This window comes from Pteropus medius, unplaced genomic scaffold (genome assembly GCF_902729225.1).
Source record: "Pteropus medius unplaced genomic scaffold, Ma_sr-lr_union100, whole genome shotgun sequence".
In the NCBI taxonomy this organism is placed as follows: Eukaryota; Metazoa; Chordata; class Mammalia; order Chiroptera; family Pteropodidae; genus Pteropus; species Pteropus medius.
The window spans coordinates 14423776-14437308 of NW_024349798.1; the positions used below are offsets into that span (position 1 = coordinate 14423776).

Consider the following 13533-nt stretch of genomic DNA (forward strand, 5'->3'; position numbering starts at 1 on the left):
AGTTATCCAGCCTCAAATGTCAACGGTGCTCAGGTGGAGAATCCTGGGCCTCGGCGTACTCCCAGCCCAGACCCTTTGCTTCTGCTGTTCCCACTGCCTAGAAAGCTCTTCTCCTGGGCATTTGCAGGGCTCGGTATTTCACTTCATTGTGACCTCAGTTTAAATGTCAAGCTTCCTCTCACTACGCATGCCCCTTCAGCAGTATCACCCTCTGTCCCCGTACCCTGATTCCTCATTCGTGTGTCCCCCCTCCCACCAGCCTGTTAGCCTCAGGAGTGTAGGACCCTGGTCTGTCTTCTTCACTCTATCCCCTGGCACCTGGCAAGTGCTCAATAAATGCTACGAAGTGAGCGAGTGACAATCTACACAGGTACGGCCCAGGGCATTGAAGTTCCCTTCCTAGGGAGTCTGGGGGTTGGCTGGGGTTTTCTGCTACAAAGACTCAGCCAAAGAGTGAGAGGCCGAGGTGACAATGAGCTAGGGACTGACACGGTGGGGAGAGATGTGGGCATGGCCGACGACACTTGGCTTTGAGGCTCTTCTCGTCCAGGCCTCCCTTGTGCGTGTCGGCCAGCTTGAGAGCAGAGAGGTGTCTCCTCCCTGACGGGGAGGCTCAGGTGCCCCGTCCCCATCTGCGGGAGCCCCTGCTCGTCCAGGACTCTCGCCACCAGGGCCGGTCCTGGGAGTCCCCCCTGTGGAACATGAGCTCGGGCTCACCCACCCTCCAGCCCCAGGTGGGAAACCCACACCGTCGCTCACGGGAAGCGACAAGAGCCTCTTCTGTTTTCTCCCTGTCGGTCGGAAGGGAGCGAGTTACCACTGAAGCCCTTCTGTACCTGTGCAGGCAGGGCGGGCTCTCCCGAGACCAAGCAAAGGTGGCTTCTTGTACACGGATGCAGTCCTCCCTGGAGGCTGCAAGGCATAAAAGGCCAGTTACATGACATGCTCCCAGCTGACCTCGTCCCAGAGGCAGCAGGAAATCTCTCCCACTGGACTCACTGTCCTGCTTGCCTGTGACTCTGGAGTGGTCACGTTCTCTCCCCGTGGGATGATTATACACTTCAGGGGCCAGATCTTACCTGCCGACTATTTCAATAAAGTTTTATTGGAACACAAGCACATGCCTTTATGTTTTTTAATGGCAGAGGTGAGCAGTCGAGACACAGACCGAATGGCCTGTAAAGCCTAAACTGTGCACGCTCTGGTCCTTTTCAGAAAAGTTAGTGGGCTTCTGATATGATTTATCATCCTGCAGAGTGTGATTAATTTCAGTGGGACAGCAAGTGTGAGCAGGGACACTGGTCTGTCTCGCTATGTCCCTAGGTCTCAGATATATATATTTTAATACAAAGTCCTAACACCCCCAAATCAGGATCTTTGAGGGGGTGAGGCCTGAGCACCTTACATCTAATGATCAGATGACACCCGCTAACACCCACTGGACTGGATGGTCTCTGGGGGCGGGCTGCAGATGAAAAGCAGGATGCCCACTTAAGTTCGAATTTCAGATAAACGAGTACGTTTTTTAGTGTTAAGTATATCCCACAGATGGCATGGGATATACTTATACTCAAAAGATTCTTCTCTGTAAACCTGAAATTCCACTTGAATTGGGAGTGCTGTGGTTTTATTTGTGAGTCTGGCTCCCCTACTCTGGCAGCTGGTCCCTTCCTAATGGTCTAAGGCGTGGGGACCCTCCTCTGCGTCCCCATCTACAAAGTGGGGGGTGGGATGGAGAGAGATGAGCTCATCATTGCACAGAGCACTTTGAACTGTAGTGGCACGAGGTTAATACAAACACATTGGCTCTCGATGTTTGCATTAACCTCGCTGTTGTACGCCTTTGCGTGAAGAGCAGGCAGGTGACCAGGTGTGTCAAGCTCGTGGCTCGAAGAAGACCCAGGGGTCTCTGGGACAGGGTCCGCGGTGCTGTAAAGATTGTCATGCCCACTTTGCAGACAGGGACACTGAGGCTCAGAGGTTGATTCTGGCTGGGGGACTCCGACACCACAGGCTATGCTTTTAGCCGCCATGCCGGCGTTTTCTCGGTAAGTAGGTTGACGATGCCTCAGTCACAAGAAGGGGAGGGGTTCAACCCCGTGATGGGTCCTCTTCCCCCGACTGCAGTTCAGTTAGTGTCGCTAGACCCACAGGTGTAGGGTTTGGGATGGACGGGACAGAGGGAGGCCCAGCTAACTCGAGCTGGGTGAGTCTCACCATACAATGGCGCTCGTAACTCTCCGATTTTATTTTCTAGTTTGACAAACACATTGCCATGCTCATCTGTCTGGACCTTCGGCACGAGGGCAAGAACCTGGTCTGTTAGAGTGGTCACTGCTGCACAGAGTGACCAGTGGCACGCATGAGGTGCCCGTGAGCAGCCACCAGATGACTGGCAGGAAGCAGCATCACGGTGCCTGTTCCCATGTCATGTGGCCGATGCTGCGGTCTGCAGGTGCCATCCTGCTGCCGGCAGCCCCCCGGCTGGGACCCTGGCATCCTACCCGCCTCCTCCTCCCTTCCACACCCCTCCTGCTGAACTCAGCACTCACAGCGTCTGGAGGGACTTGAGTCCACGGCCTCCGGGTCAACTTCTTCTAGGCAGAGGAAGGCAGCCAGCCGGTCAAAGGACACCCGGCCCTGGGGACACCAAAGCCCCAGGTCACGCACGCCAGAAGGGCAGAAAAAGAACTCAGGCTTCGGGCGTGGGGTGCCTCAAGATGGTGAGGGAACTTCCCGTCCATCAAGCTCTGCTCATGCGCAAGGCATCAGCGCAAAGCTTTTTGGGTGACAGAGAATGATGCGCATGAAGGCCACCTCCTTGCTCCCAATTAGCATCATTGGTACAACCCAGCTGCCATTCTGCAGACCGAACCCAGGAACAGGATGGAGGCCTCTGCTGTCATCGGGCCATTATCAAGAATAAGTCCAGACGTCGTCCACCTGGGGCGCCCTCTCTGCTCCCACCCCCAAAGCCCATCTTTGGGAACGAACCGGGAGGCCGCTTAAATAGGGACGGCTCAGCTAGGCGAATGCCCGCTCACGTTCGCCGCATCCGAGGAGGCAGCACGTGCGCAGAGAGTGTTCAAGGAGGAGACATGGGATCCCGCTGCCTCGTGTGAAAGGGAAGCGGAACGAGCTCTCGCGCGTGGATGGCCGTGTGGCTCACGGGCCTGCGCCGACGACGGCTCCCGTGGCAGCTTCGTGTGTTTCCCGCCCTGTTTCGCCAACTCTTTCTCGCTCCCTCTCTCCATCCTCCCGCTGTCAGCTGAGGGTAGGTGGGTGGAGACCGGGCCCAGCCTGCTGCACCCCGGCAAGGCCCCTCCCAGCGGCCTCCCCTCCCCCAGCCTCACCTGGACCACGGAGTGGATGGAGAAGGGCAAGAAAGCCTGGGCCTTGTTGAGGATGCTGAGGACCGTGAGGGTGACGAAGGCTTTCTCGGCGTCCACGGCATTCTCCTGGGCCACCAAAGTATGGACAGCGAACACAACCAGTGCCATCTGGGTGAGATGCGGGGGGGTGACATGAGCTGCCGAGTGTGGCCAGGGAAGCCCGAGCCATCAGGGGTATCTCTAGGGTCCGTGTGCCCCGCCTCCCCCGCCTCCCCACCAGATCTCCCTTCGAGTTCTGCTATTGACGAGGGCGGTGCGTGTGCGGCCCACCCCCCTCCCCCCACCACTATCAGTCGCAGAGACTCTTGGTTCCAGGCATTGGGGACACTGCAGTTCTCCATCTCATTTCGCGGTTCTAGGCGTGGGTGGGACTCGTGATTCGAGAATCCCTCGGAAGGTGACCGTGAAATTGTAGTGGCAGCAGCGGTCGAAGGTCCTAGGTATCAGCGGCATCTGTGGTTCTAGATGTCACTAGGGGTTGGTTCAGTTCTAAGGGTTGGTGATGTTTCTTCGGTTCTCAATATCATCTGGTGGGACAGTCACTTGGTGTGATGGTCACTCTATGTGACAGTTGTCTGACGGTTACTTGGTGTGATGGAGGCCCAGTGATCCTATCTGGGGAGCCCTCACGGTTCTTAGTGATGGTACTTGTGGTTCTGAGCGTCCATCGTGTTGGCGACATCCAGCGTCATAGCAGATGGCCCTTGGGAATCTAGATCCTTCTGGAAACAGTGGTTAAGGCCCACTTGTTACCAGCTTGAACGTTTTATGAAGAGTTTGGGTTTTATTGGGGACGCAGCGGTGAGTCATTGTAGGTTTGTTTGCAGTGGCATGACTACGAAGCCACGCTTTAGGAGGCTAATCTGGCAGGAATTTGTGAAATCACTCAGAGAAAGACAGGACAGGCACTGTGCCCAGCGAGAGGCTGCAGTAGGGTGAGCCTGGGGTCCCAACTCTGCAGCTTCCTGCACCCATTGCCAATTCCCTACGGCAGTGGGAGCTGCAATTCCAGGAGCCTGGAGCTCAAGACCTTACGTGGGCCACTGCCACGTTCAGGGGAATGACCTGACGGATTAGCCGACTCAGCAGAAAGTGGGGACCCCTGAGAGAGAGCAGGGCCCAGGAGGGGTGCGTTTTGATGGACGAGGCGGTCTGCAAAGAGAGGCTCCAAGATCCAGGGGCTCTGCCTATACCTCATCCCACCCCCTGCACCCCATCCCCAACCAAGTCCATGCTCTGCAGGGAGACCAGGGTGACGTCACCAGAAACGTGGACACTTGGAAGGACACCAGAGACACAGAGAAGAGGAGCCCGGAAGTCCTCAAGGCGCCCAGCTCCCGGCCTCGGATGCGCAGGACTCTGTCCAGAAAGGCTCTCTCCCAGCCGTGGCACTTGACTGTCCTCATGTTTCTGAGGATGCAGCTGGTGAGCCGCGCCCGAGAGTCCTTGTGTCTCATTTGCTCCTCCTGGGACCAGAGGGAAGAGAGGGGAGGGGACAGGAACAAGTCTGGAGTCCTTCCCTCCAATGGCCGCCCCCCCGAACCCTTCGGCAAATCCTGCTGCTTCTATCTCTAAACCAGGCGCGAGCCGTCTGCTTCTCGGCATCTCCGTCCCACGGTCCTGGCCCGAGTCACGGTCACCTCGGCCTCAACCACTGCAGGAGCCTCCTCCCTTTGTCCCCCGAGCCTTCACAGGGGAGGATGCGCCATAACACAGGGAAGCCCCCAAAGTGCGGGGAATAGAGGTAGGCCCTGACCAGCTGGGGGTGGTGCAATCAGGAAGGCTTCCTGGAGGCGAGGGTGACGCCCTGACTACCTCAGAAGTGATGTGGAGGTGCTGAGCACGTGGAGAAGGGCTAGGTGGGGTGAGCGGGGCAAGAAGGAGAGGACAGCATGGCGGGGAGGACGTCCAGGGTGTCATAAGAGGGCGTGCGCAGGGGCTAAGACAGGGAGGCAGGGCCATGTTGGGACTTGCAGGTCAGGCAGAGGGTTTGGGGGCCACCGTGCTTCACCACAGAGGGACATCGTCAGAAGGGCGGCTGTGTGGACAGTGTCTAGAGGAGGCCAGACAGGAGGCTGGAGAAACAGGCTCTGTGAGCCCTCCCTCCCTCCCGCCCTCCCTTCCAAGTGTTTATTGAGCATCTTCTGTGCACCAAGCACTATTCCAAAAGCTGAGCCTACAGCAGTGAGCATCTCCTGCCACAGAGAAGCTTTCGTTCTAACTAGAAAGAAACAATAAATGGAAGGGCCAGGTGTGTCCTATGGCAGGTTAAGTGACAAGTGCTATGGAACCAAACAGCACAAAGTTGCCGAGCTGCAGGAGGTGGCATGGAGGGTGCGTTGTGCCGAAACCAGGTGGTTAGGGAGGGGAGAGAAGCAGACAAGACTTCTGGGTGAGGGTGCTCCGGGCGGCGGGACGGGAACGGCCAGTGTGAAGGCCCTGGGGCGGGAGCAGACTGGTTTGAGGATCCAGGGAGGGCAGGGGAGGTCACGCAGCGAGCGAGGAGAAAGAGGTAGGAGGTGATGAGGCCGCATCGCCACGGGCAGGAGGCCACCGCAGGGTGCTGGCTCTGGCACCAAGGGAAATGAGAGACATGAGACCTGCGTGGTTTTCACGGGTCCCCTCTGGCTGGTGTGCGAAGTGGCCAGGGTGAGGGGCGAGAGCAGAAGTGGGGACTCAGCGAGGGGTCCCTGCAGTGGTCCCGGGGAGGGACAGTGGGACTTAGAGAGCCTGGGGTGAGAAGGGGCCACGTCGTGGATGCACTCTGAAGATGAGGCCACCCGAATCAGCTGACGGAGAGGGTGTGAGAAGAGAGAGGCATCCAAACTGACCCATGGTTTGAATGCCGGAGGGACAGAGCTGCCACCCACTGAGACGGGGGCACGTGGGGACACAGGTCTGAGTGACCGGGAGGACTCACAACACGGCAGGGCAAAGCCGGGCCCACCCGGCCTCTACCCGCCCCATTTCCCTGGCACGTCCCTTCTGTCACATGCCAAACCTGATGGTGGTTCCTCTTCCTGGTGATGAAGAAGTTCAGAGGGAGGAGGCTGAGGAAGACAGCGATGGCGGTGAGGGCAGAGGGTCCTAGGAGCTGGAAGCAGAGGGGAGGACATCACGACATGTCCCCAGGAGCCCAGCGGCAGACCCCGAGGGATTCGGCCAGGGGTTGGGGGTGAGGGACTCAGATTTGTTTCCTAAGGCAGGGGAGTGTCAGCGGATCTGATGAGGGCAGCCACCAGGTTTCGGGGACCAAGACTCGTGGGGCAGACACTTAGAAGGAGTCGCCTGCTGAAGATGGAGACCTTACATCTCAGGGAGTGGAAATGACCCACTTCGCACGATGTGGGGTGTATGTCCGAGACAGGTCGTGCATCTAGACAGGAGGGGCGGGGGAGAGGGGGGGCATGCCTAGCCAGAATGGTGAAGTCAGACCTCTGGAATCAGGATCCGGGTTCAAATCCTGACTCTGACACTTACTCATGTGGCCTTGGGCACGTGGCTTACCCTGTGTAAACTGTAGTTTCCTCGTCTGTCACATGGAAACAGAGGTGTTCCCCACGGCCAAGAGTGTGTGCTCATGTCATAGAGTCAGTGGTAACCCTAGTCTTCATTTCGCCCCTGACAAGATTTAGCAAATAAACCCAGGAGGCCCCCGCCCGCCTCAGCTAAACTAGGATTCCAGAGAAACAGCAAGAAAGTTTTTAGTATAAGCATAGCCCATGGAATATTTGGGATATACTTATACTAAAAAATTATTCAGTTTACCTGAAATTCATATTTAACTGGACATTCTGTATTTTGTCTGGCAGCCCTTCCCGCAACCACCTTGGGAACTTTGGGACAGATATGTTCCCTTCTTAACTCTGGTTTCTTTACCTGGTACATATAGAGGTAGTGGGGTAAGATAAATGACATTTAAGTGACTGTGACTTTTTGAGATTTCCCTTGAGGTCGTTTGAGCCCATTCTCTCAGCAAAGGTCACTCGTTTCAGGTCTGTGGGCCTAGGTTTCTCCTCTCAGACAAAAAAAGTTTTCGAATCTTTTGACAACTCAAGCCGCCGGGTTGTTTCATTTATGTGACAATGGCACCACCTAGTGGCCTAATAGAGAAGTGCCCAGAAGGCAAACACCAGCCATCTCATCCAGGGCTGGGAAAATATTCAGAGAGGTGTCAGCAGAAGGTTAAGCTCTCTCCAGCAAAATGGCATCGTTTTGTAAAAAGGCTACAAATGCTACCTAGAGCAACCCCAACGCCCAGCCTTCCTTAACCAGGATCTTGGGGGTGACCCTCTGATGTTAGGGACTGTCGGCCAGGACGCCGGGAAAGGGCTGGGTGTGTCGTCTGCAGCTTCGCTTGTCTCGTGGGTCGGCCTGCTAACTGCCCTGCATTCTCCCAAGTGTCCTTCCTCCCTCGCCGGGTGGAAGCTGTGGTAGAGGAACATGATGACCCTGTGCACGAGGTGGCCTTCGGGAGTGTTTCACACTCACTCACGATCATATGCCATCGATGTGCCCACCCCGGGGCCCGCGAATGGTGGCACATGGGCCAGGTGCCGCCTCCTGCTTTTGGACAGCCCATGAGCTGTTCAAAAAAAAAAAAAATCCTCATGGCTTTTAAATTTTTAAATGGTCGAAGGAAATCGAAAGAAGTATATTTCGTGATGTGAAAATTCAGACTGAATCTGTGGCCACTTTTGCACTGGAAGGGACAGAGTCGAATAGTTTTGAGAAGGACTGTATGACCCTCAGTGTCTAAAATGTTTACGATCTGGTCTGTTACAGAAAAATGTGTGAGCTTCGCGCTCACCCCTGGAGCAGAGCTGAGGTGGGAACTTGAGACGAATCACACGTCCCCTACCAACAAGCCGACCCAACACCTACGGGTTACAGCTGTGTGCCAGACACCGTTCTCGGTGTCTCATTTCATACCAAACATCGAAGGCAGGGGCGGTGTTGCTCATTGAGATCCTCATCTTACAGGTGAGGAAATGGGGCGCAGACAGGCTATTACTCGTGCAAGGTTTTTATAACTGGCAAGTGGTAAAAGCGAGATTTGAACCCTGGCAGTCCCACTCCAAAGTCTGTGACAGAAGAAAGAAAGAGGAGAGAGAGAGAGAGAGAGAGAGAGAAGAAAGGAAAGAAAGGAGAAAGAAAAAAAGAAAGAAAACCCTATGCCACAAACTAGATAAAAGGAAATCAGAAAAAGTTCTGATTTTTTTCTTTTTTCTTTTTCTTTTTTTTTTTGGCTGCATGGCCACTTCACACTTTTCGAAAACTAGGTATCATATTTTTTCCCCTAAAATGTTCTGTCTTTTTTGATGATGGTGCTGGTGTCCTAGCATCACTGGTAACTTCCGATAGGTTTCATCTGTCTACTGGGTACCCCGAAATGGCATCCAGAAGTGTCAATGTCACCGTCATCATGTTACGGATGGGGAAACTGAGGCTCGGGGAGGGCGAGCATCCTGCCCAAGGTCAAGTGCGGGCCGTCCTCATCTAAGATGTTGCCCATTATGTCAGTCCACAGAGTGTGCAGATAAAGACAGGACAAAGAGAAGAGGAGGGGGGGAGGGGGGAAGGATTCAGCTCTAACCCCGGCTCCCTCCATCCAGCACACCTGCCAGAGGTAAACAAAGCAGACGATGATCCAAATGAGTGGCAGCCACAGCCCATTGAGGTACATGACGCTCTCGGTCACCCGCTGCACATCCACAGACACCAGGTTGACCACGTCCCCAACGGCACTGGTCTTTCTGGAGCCGCTGGACAGAGCCAGGACCTGGGTGGGGCAAGAGGAATAAGATGTGAGTCAGGGGAAGGACAAGGCGAGGTGGGTGGGGGGAGGCAGGGAGGCCAGAGGCCCACCCCGCAGGCCTGGGTCTGAGCGGTGCTGCCCCTGCTGGCCAAGCCAGGTCTCTTCACCTGCCGAGCGTGCGTTCACTCTCCTGTAAACGGGCTAATAAAAATCTCCTAGGCCAACCTCCCGGGGCCTTTGTGAGAATCTAAGAAGTTGTCAAAAAATGAAAATACTCGGAAATCCCTAAAGCACTGGAGCAATAAGTTAATCACATCACACATAAAAACCTTGGATCCGTGACAACCGTGCTGGTCATGTGCTGAGTGCTAACTAGGTCCCAGGCTCTGTGTTCAATGAACGGTTTCACCATTTTCTGTGGTCCTGGCATAGTTCCTTCAATCTAAAATGCCACGAACAAAACCCTCTCCGTTTTTGTATCATGACGGAAAAAAAAAAATCGATGCCAATTAAATTAAGATGCATAAGACACATCTTGATTTCAGAAGAGTTCAAGTGAGATTAGAATCAATGAAATGCAGCGTTACGAACCCCATTTTACAGCTCAGGAGACTGAGGCACAGAGAAATAGGCTGACTCGCCCGAAGTCAGAGGGTTTCTAAGTGGCCAGGCCAGGGCTGGAATCCAAGATGGCTGAGGCACAACACGGGCTGGACAGGGCGTTACGCTGACCCCCGCGGGCATTTACGTGCCTCCCGGACACCGACCTGGTCCTCTGGCAGCCCGAAACCTGCCCTAACTCTGGGGTCATAGCGGACCCCTTCCAGCCTGTTGAATGCTAAGTTCTGCTTGCAATCTTCCCTCCGCCGAGTGTGTGAGGGAAGGAGCTGGGGAGTGAAGGAATCTGAGTGCAGAAATCCTCCAAAAAATCTTCAGCTCTTTTCTCGAGCTCTTGCTGACCCAGACTGAGTGCTGGGAATACAGCCGCCAACGACATGGGGGGTGGGGGGGGGAGGGGCGAGGTCACTCTCCTGGGAGTGAAGACAGAGGGGAACAAAAATAAAGACTCCCGAAGTTTGCTCTGTGATGGTAATTATGTGATGGTAATTACGACGAGTGCCGTGAAGACCTGTTTCAAAAGACAGGTTTTACTATCATTCAGGTCCAGCGAGGCCCGCAGATCAGGAGGTGGTCGTTATTGACAAGAAAGCTTTTCTACTCATGGGCCTCAAGCGGGGGCCACTGCATGCGGTGGGGGGCCACTCGGGGAAGCACCAGCATTGGGCGGAGGGAGGGGCGGGAGAGGTGGATGGGAGACCACACTGTGGTTTTCACAGGAAGGAGAGTCGGGCAGGGTGAGCAGGTTTGGACTGGCATGTTTCAGCCATTCCAGCAGGCTCTGGGGCAAAGTCCCTAGCAGAGAGGTGATTAAGGCAGGGGACAGTAGCCCGGAGTGGGAGAACCCCATAAAGGAGGGGTTGGGGGACGGGCTCTGGATTGGCTGGTTTGCGTCTGAAAGGTATGCTCTCAGGTGAGTCATTTGCCATCTCTAGAAATTGGCTAGCTGGGGAGGGACAGTCCCTCCAGGGTCAGTAAAGCCCCTAGATGTCAAAGCACCAGATGCAGAAAATAAGAAGCAGCCCAGAGAGCAGAGTGGGGTCTGACCTCATCAGGAGATGAAGGCTTCCCCGATGGGGCAGGGCGGGGGGATAGTGGGGGGCAGGAGGGGGAGCGGTGCCCTCAGGCCATCTTCCTGTCAGCCTCAGCTCAACGTGTGGACCCACGAGACTGCATGGGCCACACATACACAGCTCCAGCATGCTCAGGGGACGTGGGTCTGAAACACAGTAGGCAGGGCAGCATTGGGAGCCACCCGCATGCTCATTGAAGAGCTGTCCCATTTGCCCCCCTTTGCCCCCAGGTGACACAGCTCAGATGTGAGAAAAGGAGATTCACACGAGACAGAATGACCCTGGCTTGGATGCTCCAGACCCCACAGGAGCCAATGTCTTGGATGCTCCAGACCCCACAGGAGCCAATGTCTTTCATAGCATTAGTCTCATGGGTTCTACTTCCAGGGTTCCCCAAAGGGACAAGAGTGACTGCACAGAGAGCAGCTCAGAGCTATGGCTTGCCACCAGCCATTCCTAGCTCTCTGGCAGGACTTCCAGCCCAGATGTAATTTACCAATGGGTCAGGGGACATTTGTACCATAAGTAGTGTTGCTGGGCAACATAGCTGACGGTCTGCCTTTATCTGGTTTCCACACAGCCCGAAGGCAAGCCCTTCATCCTCGTGGGGGATGAGTGGCAGTTATTTACAGGAGATGTTGTGGAAAGGGTGTCCAGGCAGTGGAGAAAGCAAGTGCAAAGGCCCTGTGGTGGGAGGGTCCTTGGCGTGTTTGTGGCTAGAGCAGGGAGAGCAAGAGAGGAAGAGGTGTGTGACACGATGAGGTTGGAGAGGTCCCAGGGTCAGATCATCCAGGGTCTTACGGAAATAACCAAGGAGGTGAGAGTGTAGAGCAAGCAGCTATGAATGAAGTAACAAATGAGCATGTGTTCAGACACGACGATATTAACAGTTCAGTGATGTAACTAACCCTTCCTGGCTGGACCATGTGCACGCACATCGGGGCGGGATGGAGAGAAGGGAAAGGCTGAGGCTCACCTTTCTGTACACGAGGCCGGTGATGGCTGTTCGCAGCCTCATCTGCAGCACCTTGAGCCTGTACATGTGCTGCTGCTCGAATAGCGTTTGCAGGCAGGCGGTGAGGAACATCAGCACCGCGAGGAGGTAGCCCTTCCAGCCCGGGGTCTTGGGGTCACCAATAAACTCCAGAAAAAGGCTTGTGGGAGAGGGAAGGAGAAGGCGCAGCCGGTGAGAGAAAGCACCCATGGGAGCTGCCTCTGCCCAGGCCCGCCCAGGTCTGGAGGAACAGACGGTGTGGCAGATTTTTTTTTTTTTTAATTGTTTTGCGAAAATGGCTACAATTGTTTTCCGCCCTGTCCACGCTCATTTCCAATGGGCCTTGCAGCTCATCGATCCAAAGGTGGTGTTTTCATTCCCACCTGTTACAGGCTGAATTGTGTCCCCGTGAAATTCATATATTAAAGTCCCAAACCCCCAGAACTTCAGAATGCAGCTGTGTTTGGAGACGGGGTGCATACGTTAAAATGAGGCCATTAGGGTGGGGCCTTAATCCAAGATGACTGGTGTCCTAGTAAGAAGAGGAATTTGGGACAGACAAGGAGACACCTGGACAAATCATGTGAGGACACAGCAAGTAAGCGGCTGTCTGCAAGCCAAGGAAAGAGGCCTTGCGAGAAACCAAGCCTGCCCACACCTCGATCTCAGACACCCAGCCTCCAGAACTGTGAGAAAACAAATTCCATGAGGGAACTCAGCCAAGAAAGGGAGAGCCACCCAGCTGAGCTCAGCCTGAATTGCTGACCCACATTATCCTAAGTAAATAAGTGGTTTTAAGCCCCTCGCTTTGGGGCTGTTTGTTATACAGTGAAAGCTAACCGATACAGTCAGGTTAGAGTTCACTTTTTCCCTCCCGGAGGTCAGACGCTTTCTCGTTTGTTTTTGTCCTTCCTCAGTATTCTTTTGCCCAGTCTCCAGTGCCCTGAGCACCAGAGGTGTAGACAGAGGCAGGTGAGCTGAACTCCCCATCCCCAGCCTTGGAAAGACACCCATTAAGGGACCACCAACCTTAGCAGGGCACCCAAGGCCTGGACCTACCTGAGGAGCTTAGGAACAGTGAACCTGAAGGCGTCACTGATGACGAGGCTGAGGGTCCCCAGGAGGAAGGTGGACCAGAACACCTGCCAGATGGCCCTGAGCAGTGGGCCTCTCATGCTCCCTTTTTGCTGTAGGAATATCTCAGTCTCAGAGGCCTCCCCGTCACCGAGTCCTTTCCTTTTACACGCTGTTGCCTTGGTGTGCCTAAGGGGACAGGAGACATTGGCTCTGGGCCCCTGCAATAGCCTAAATGTTGTGCCCCCCGCCCCCCAAATTCCTATGTTGAAATCCTAACCCCTAATGTAATGGTGTCAGGAGCTAGGGCCTTTGGGAGGTGATTAGGTCATGAGGATGGAGCATTCCTAAATGGGACGAGTGACCTTATAAAAGACACCCCAGAGAGCTGCCTCGACCCTTCTCCACGTGAGGACACGACAAGAAGCTGAGCATCTACGAACCAGGAAGCGGGCCCTCACCAGACACCAAAGCTGCCAGTGCCTTGATGTAGGACTTGCAGCCTCCAGAACTGTGAGAGATAAATGCACGGTTTATAAGCCACCGGTCTGGCAAGCCAGGTGTCATCCCCATGTCACAGATGAGGAAATGAAGGCCGAGAGGGTGACTTTGTCCGAGGACACA

At 54.9% G+C, this 13533-nt stretch overlaps 1 protein-coding gene across 4 annotated transcripts in view; it reads right to left on the reverse strand.

Annotated features, from left to right (window-relative positions):
- Positions 1–13533, reverse strand: part of ABCC6 (ATP binding cassette subfamily C member 6) — a 47015-nt gene that overhangs the window by 21579 nt on the left and 11903 nt on the right. For all 4 annotated transcript variants that reach the window (XM_039885428.1, XM_039885426.1, XM_039885425.1 and 1 more), the window contains 8 exons: positions 12895–13098; positions 11818–11995; positions 9013–9174; positions 6394–6486; positions 4655–4858; positions 3354–3500; positions 2553–2640; positions 837–912 (listed from right to left, as the gene is read on the reverse strand). In XM_039885428.1, coding sequence (XP_039741362.1) covers positions 837–912; positions 2553–2640; positions 3354–3500; positions 4655–4858; positions 6394–6486; positions 9013–9174; positions 11818–11995; positions 12895–13098 — 1152 coding nt within the window. The remainder of the gene's footprint in view (positions 1–836; positions 913–2552; positions 2641–3353; positions 3501–4654; positions 4859–6393; positions 6487–9012; positions 9175–11817; positions 11996–12894; positions 13099–13533) is intronic.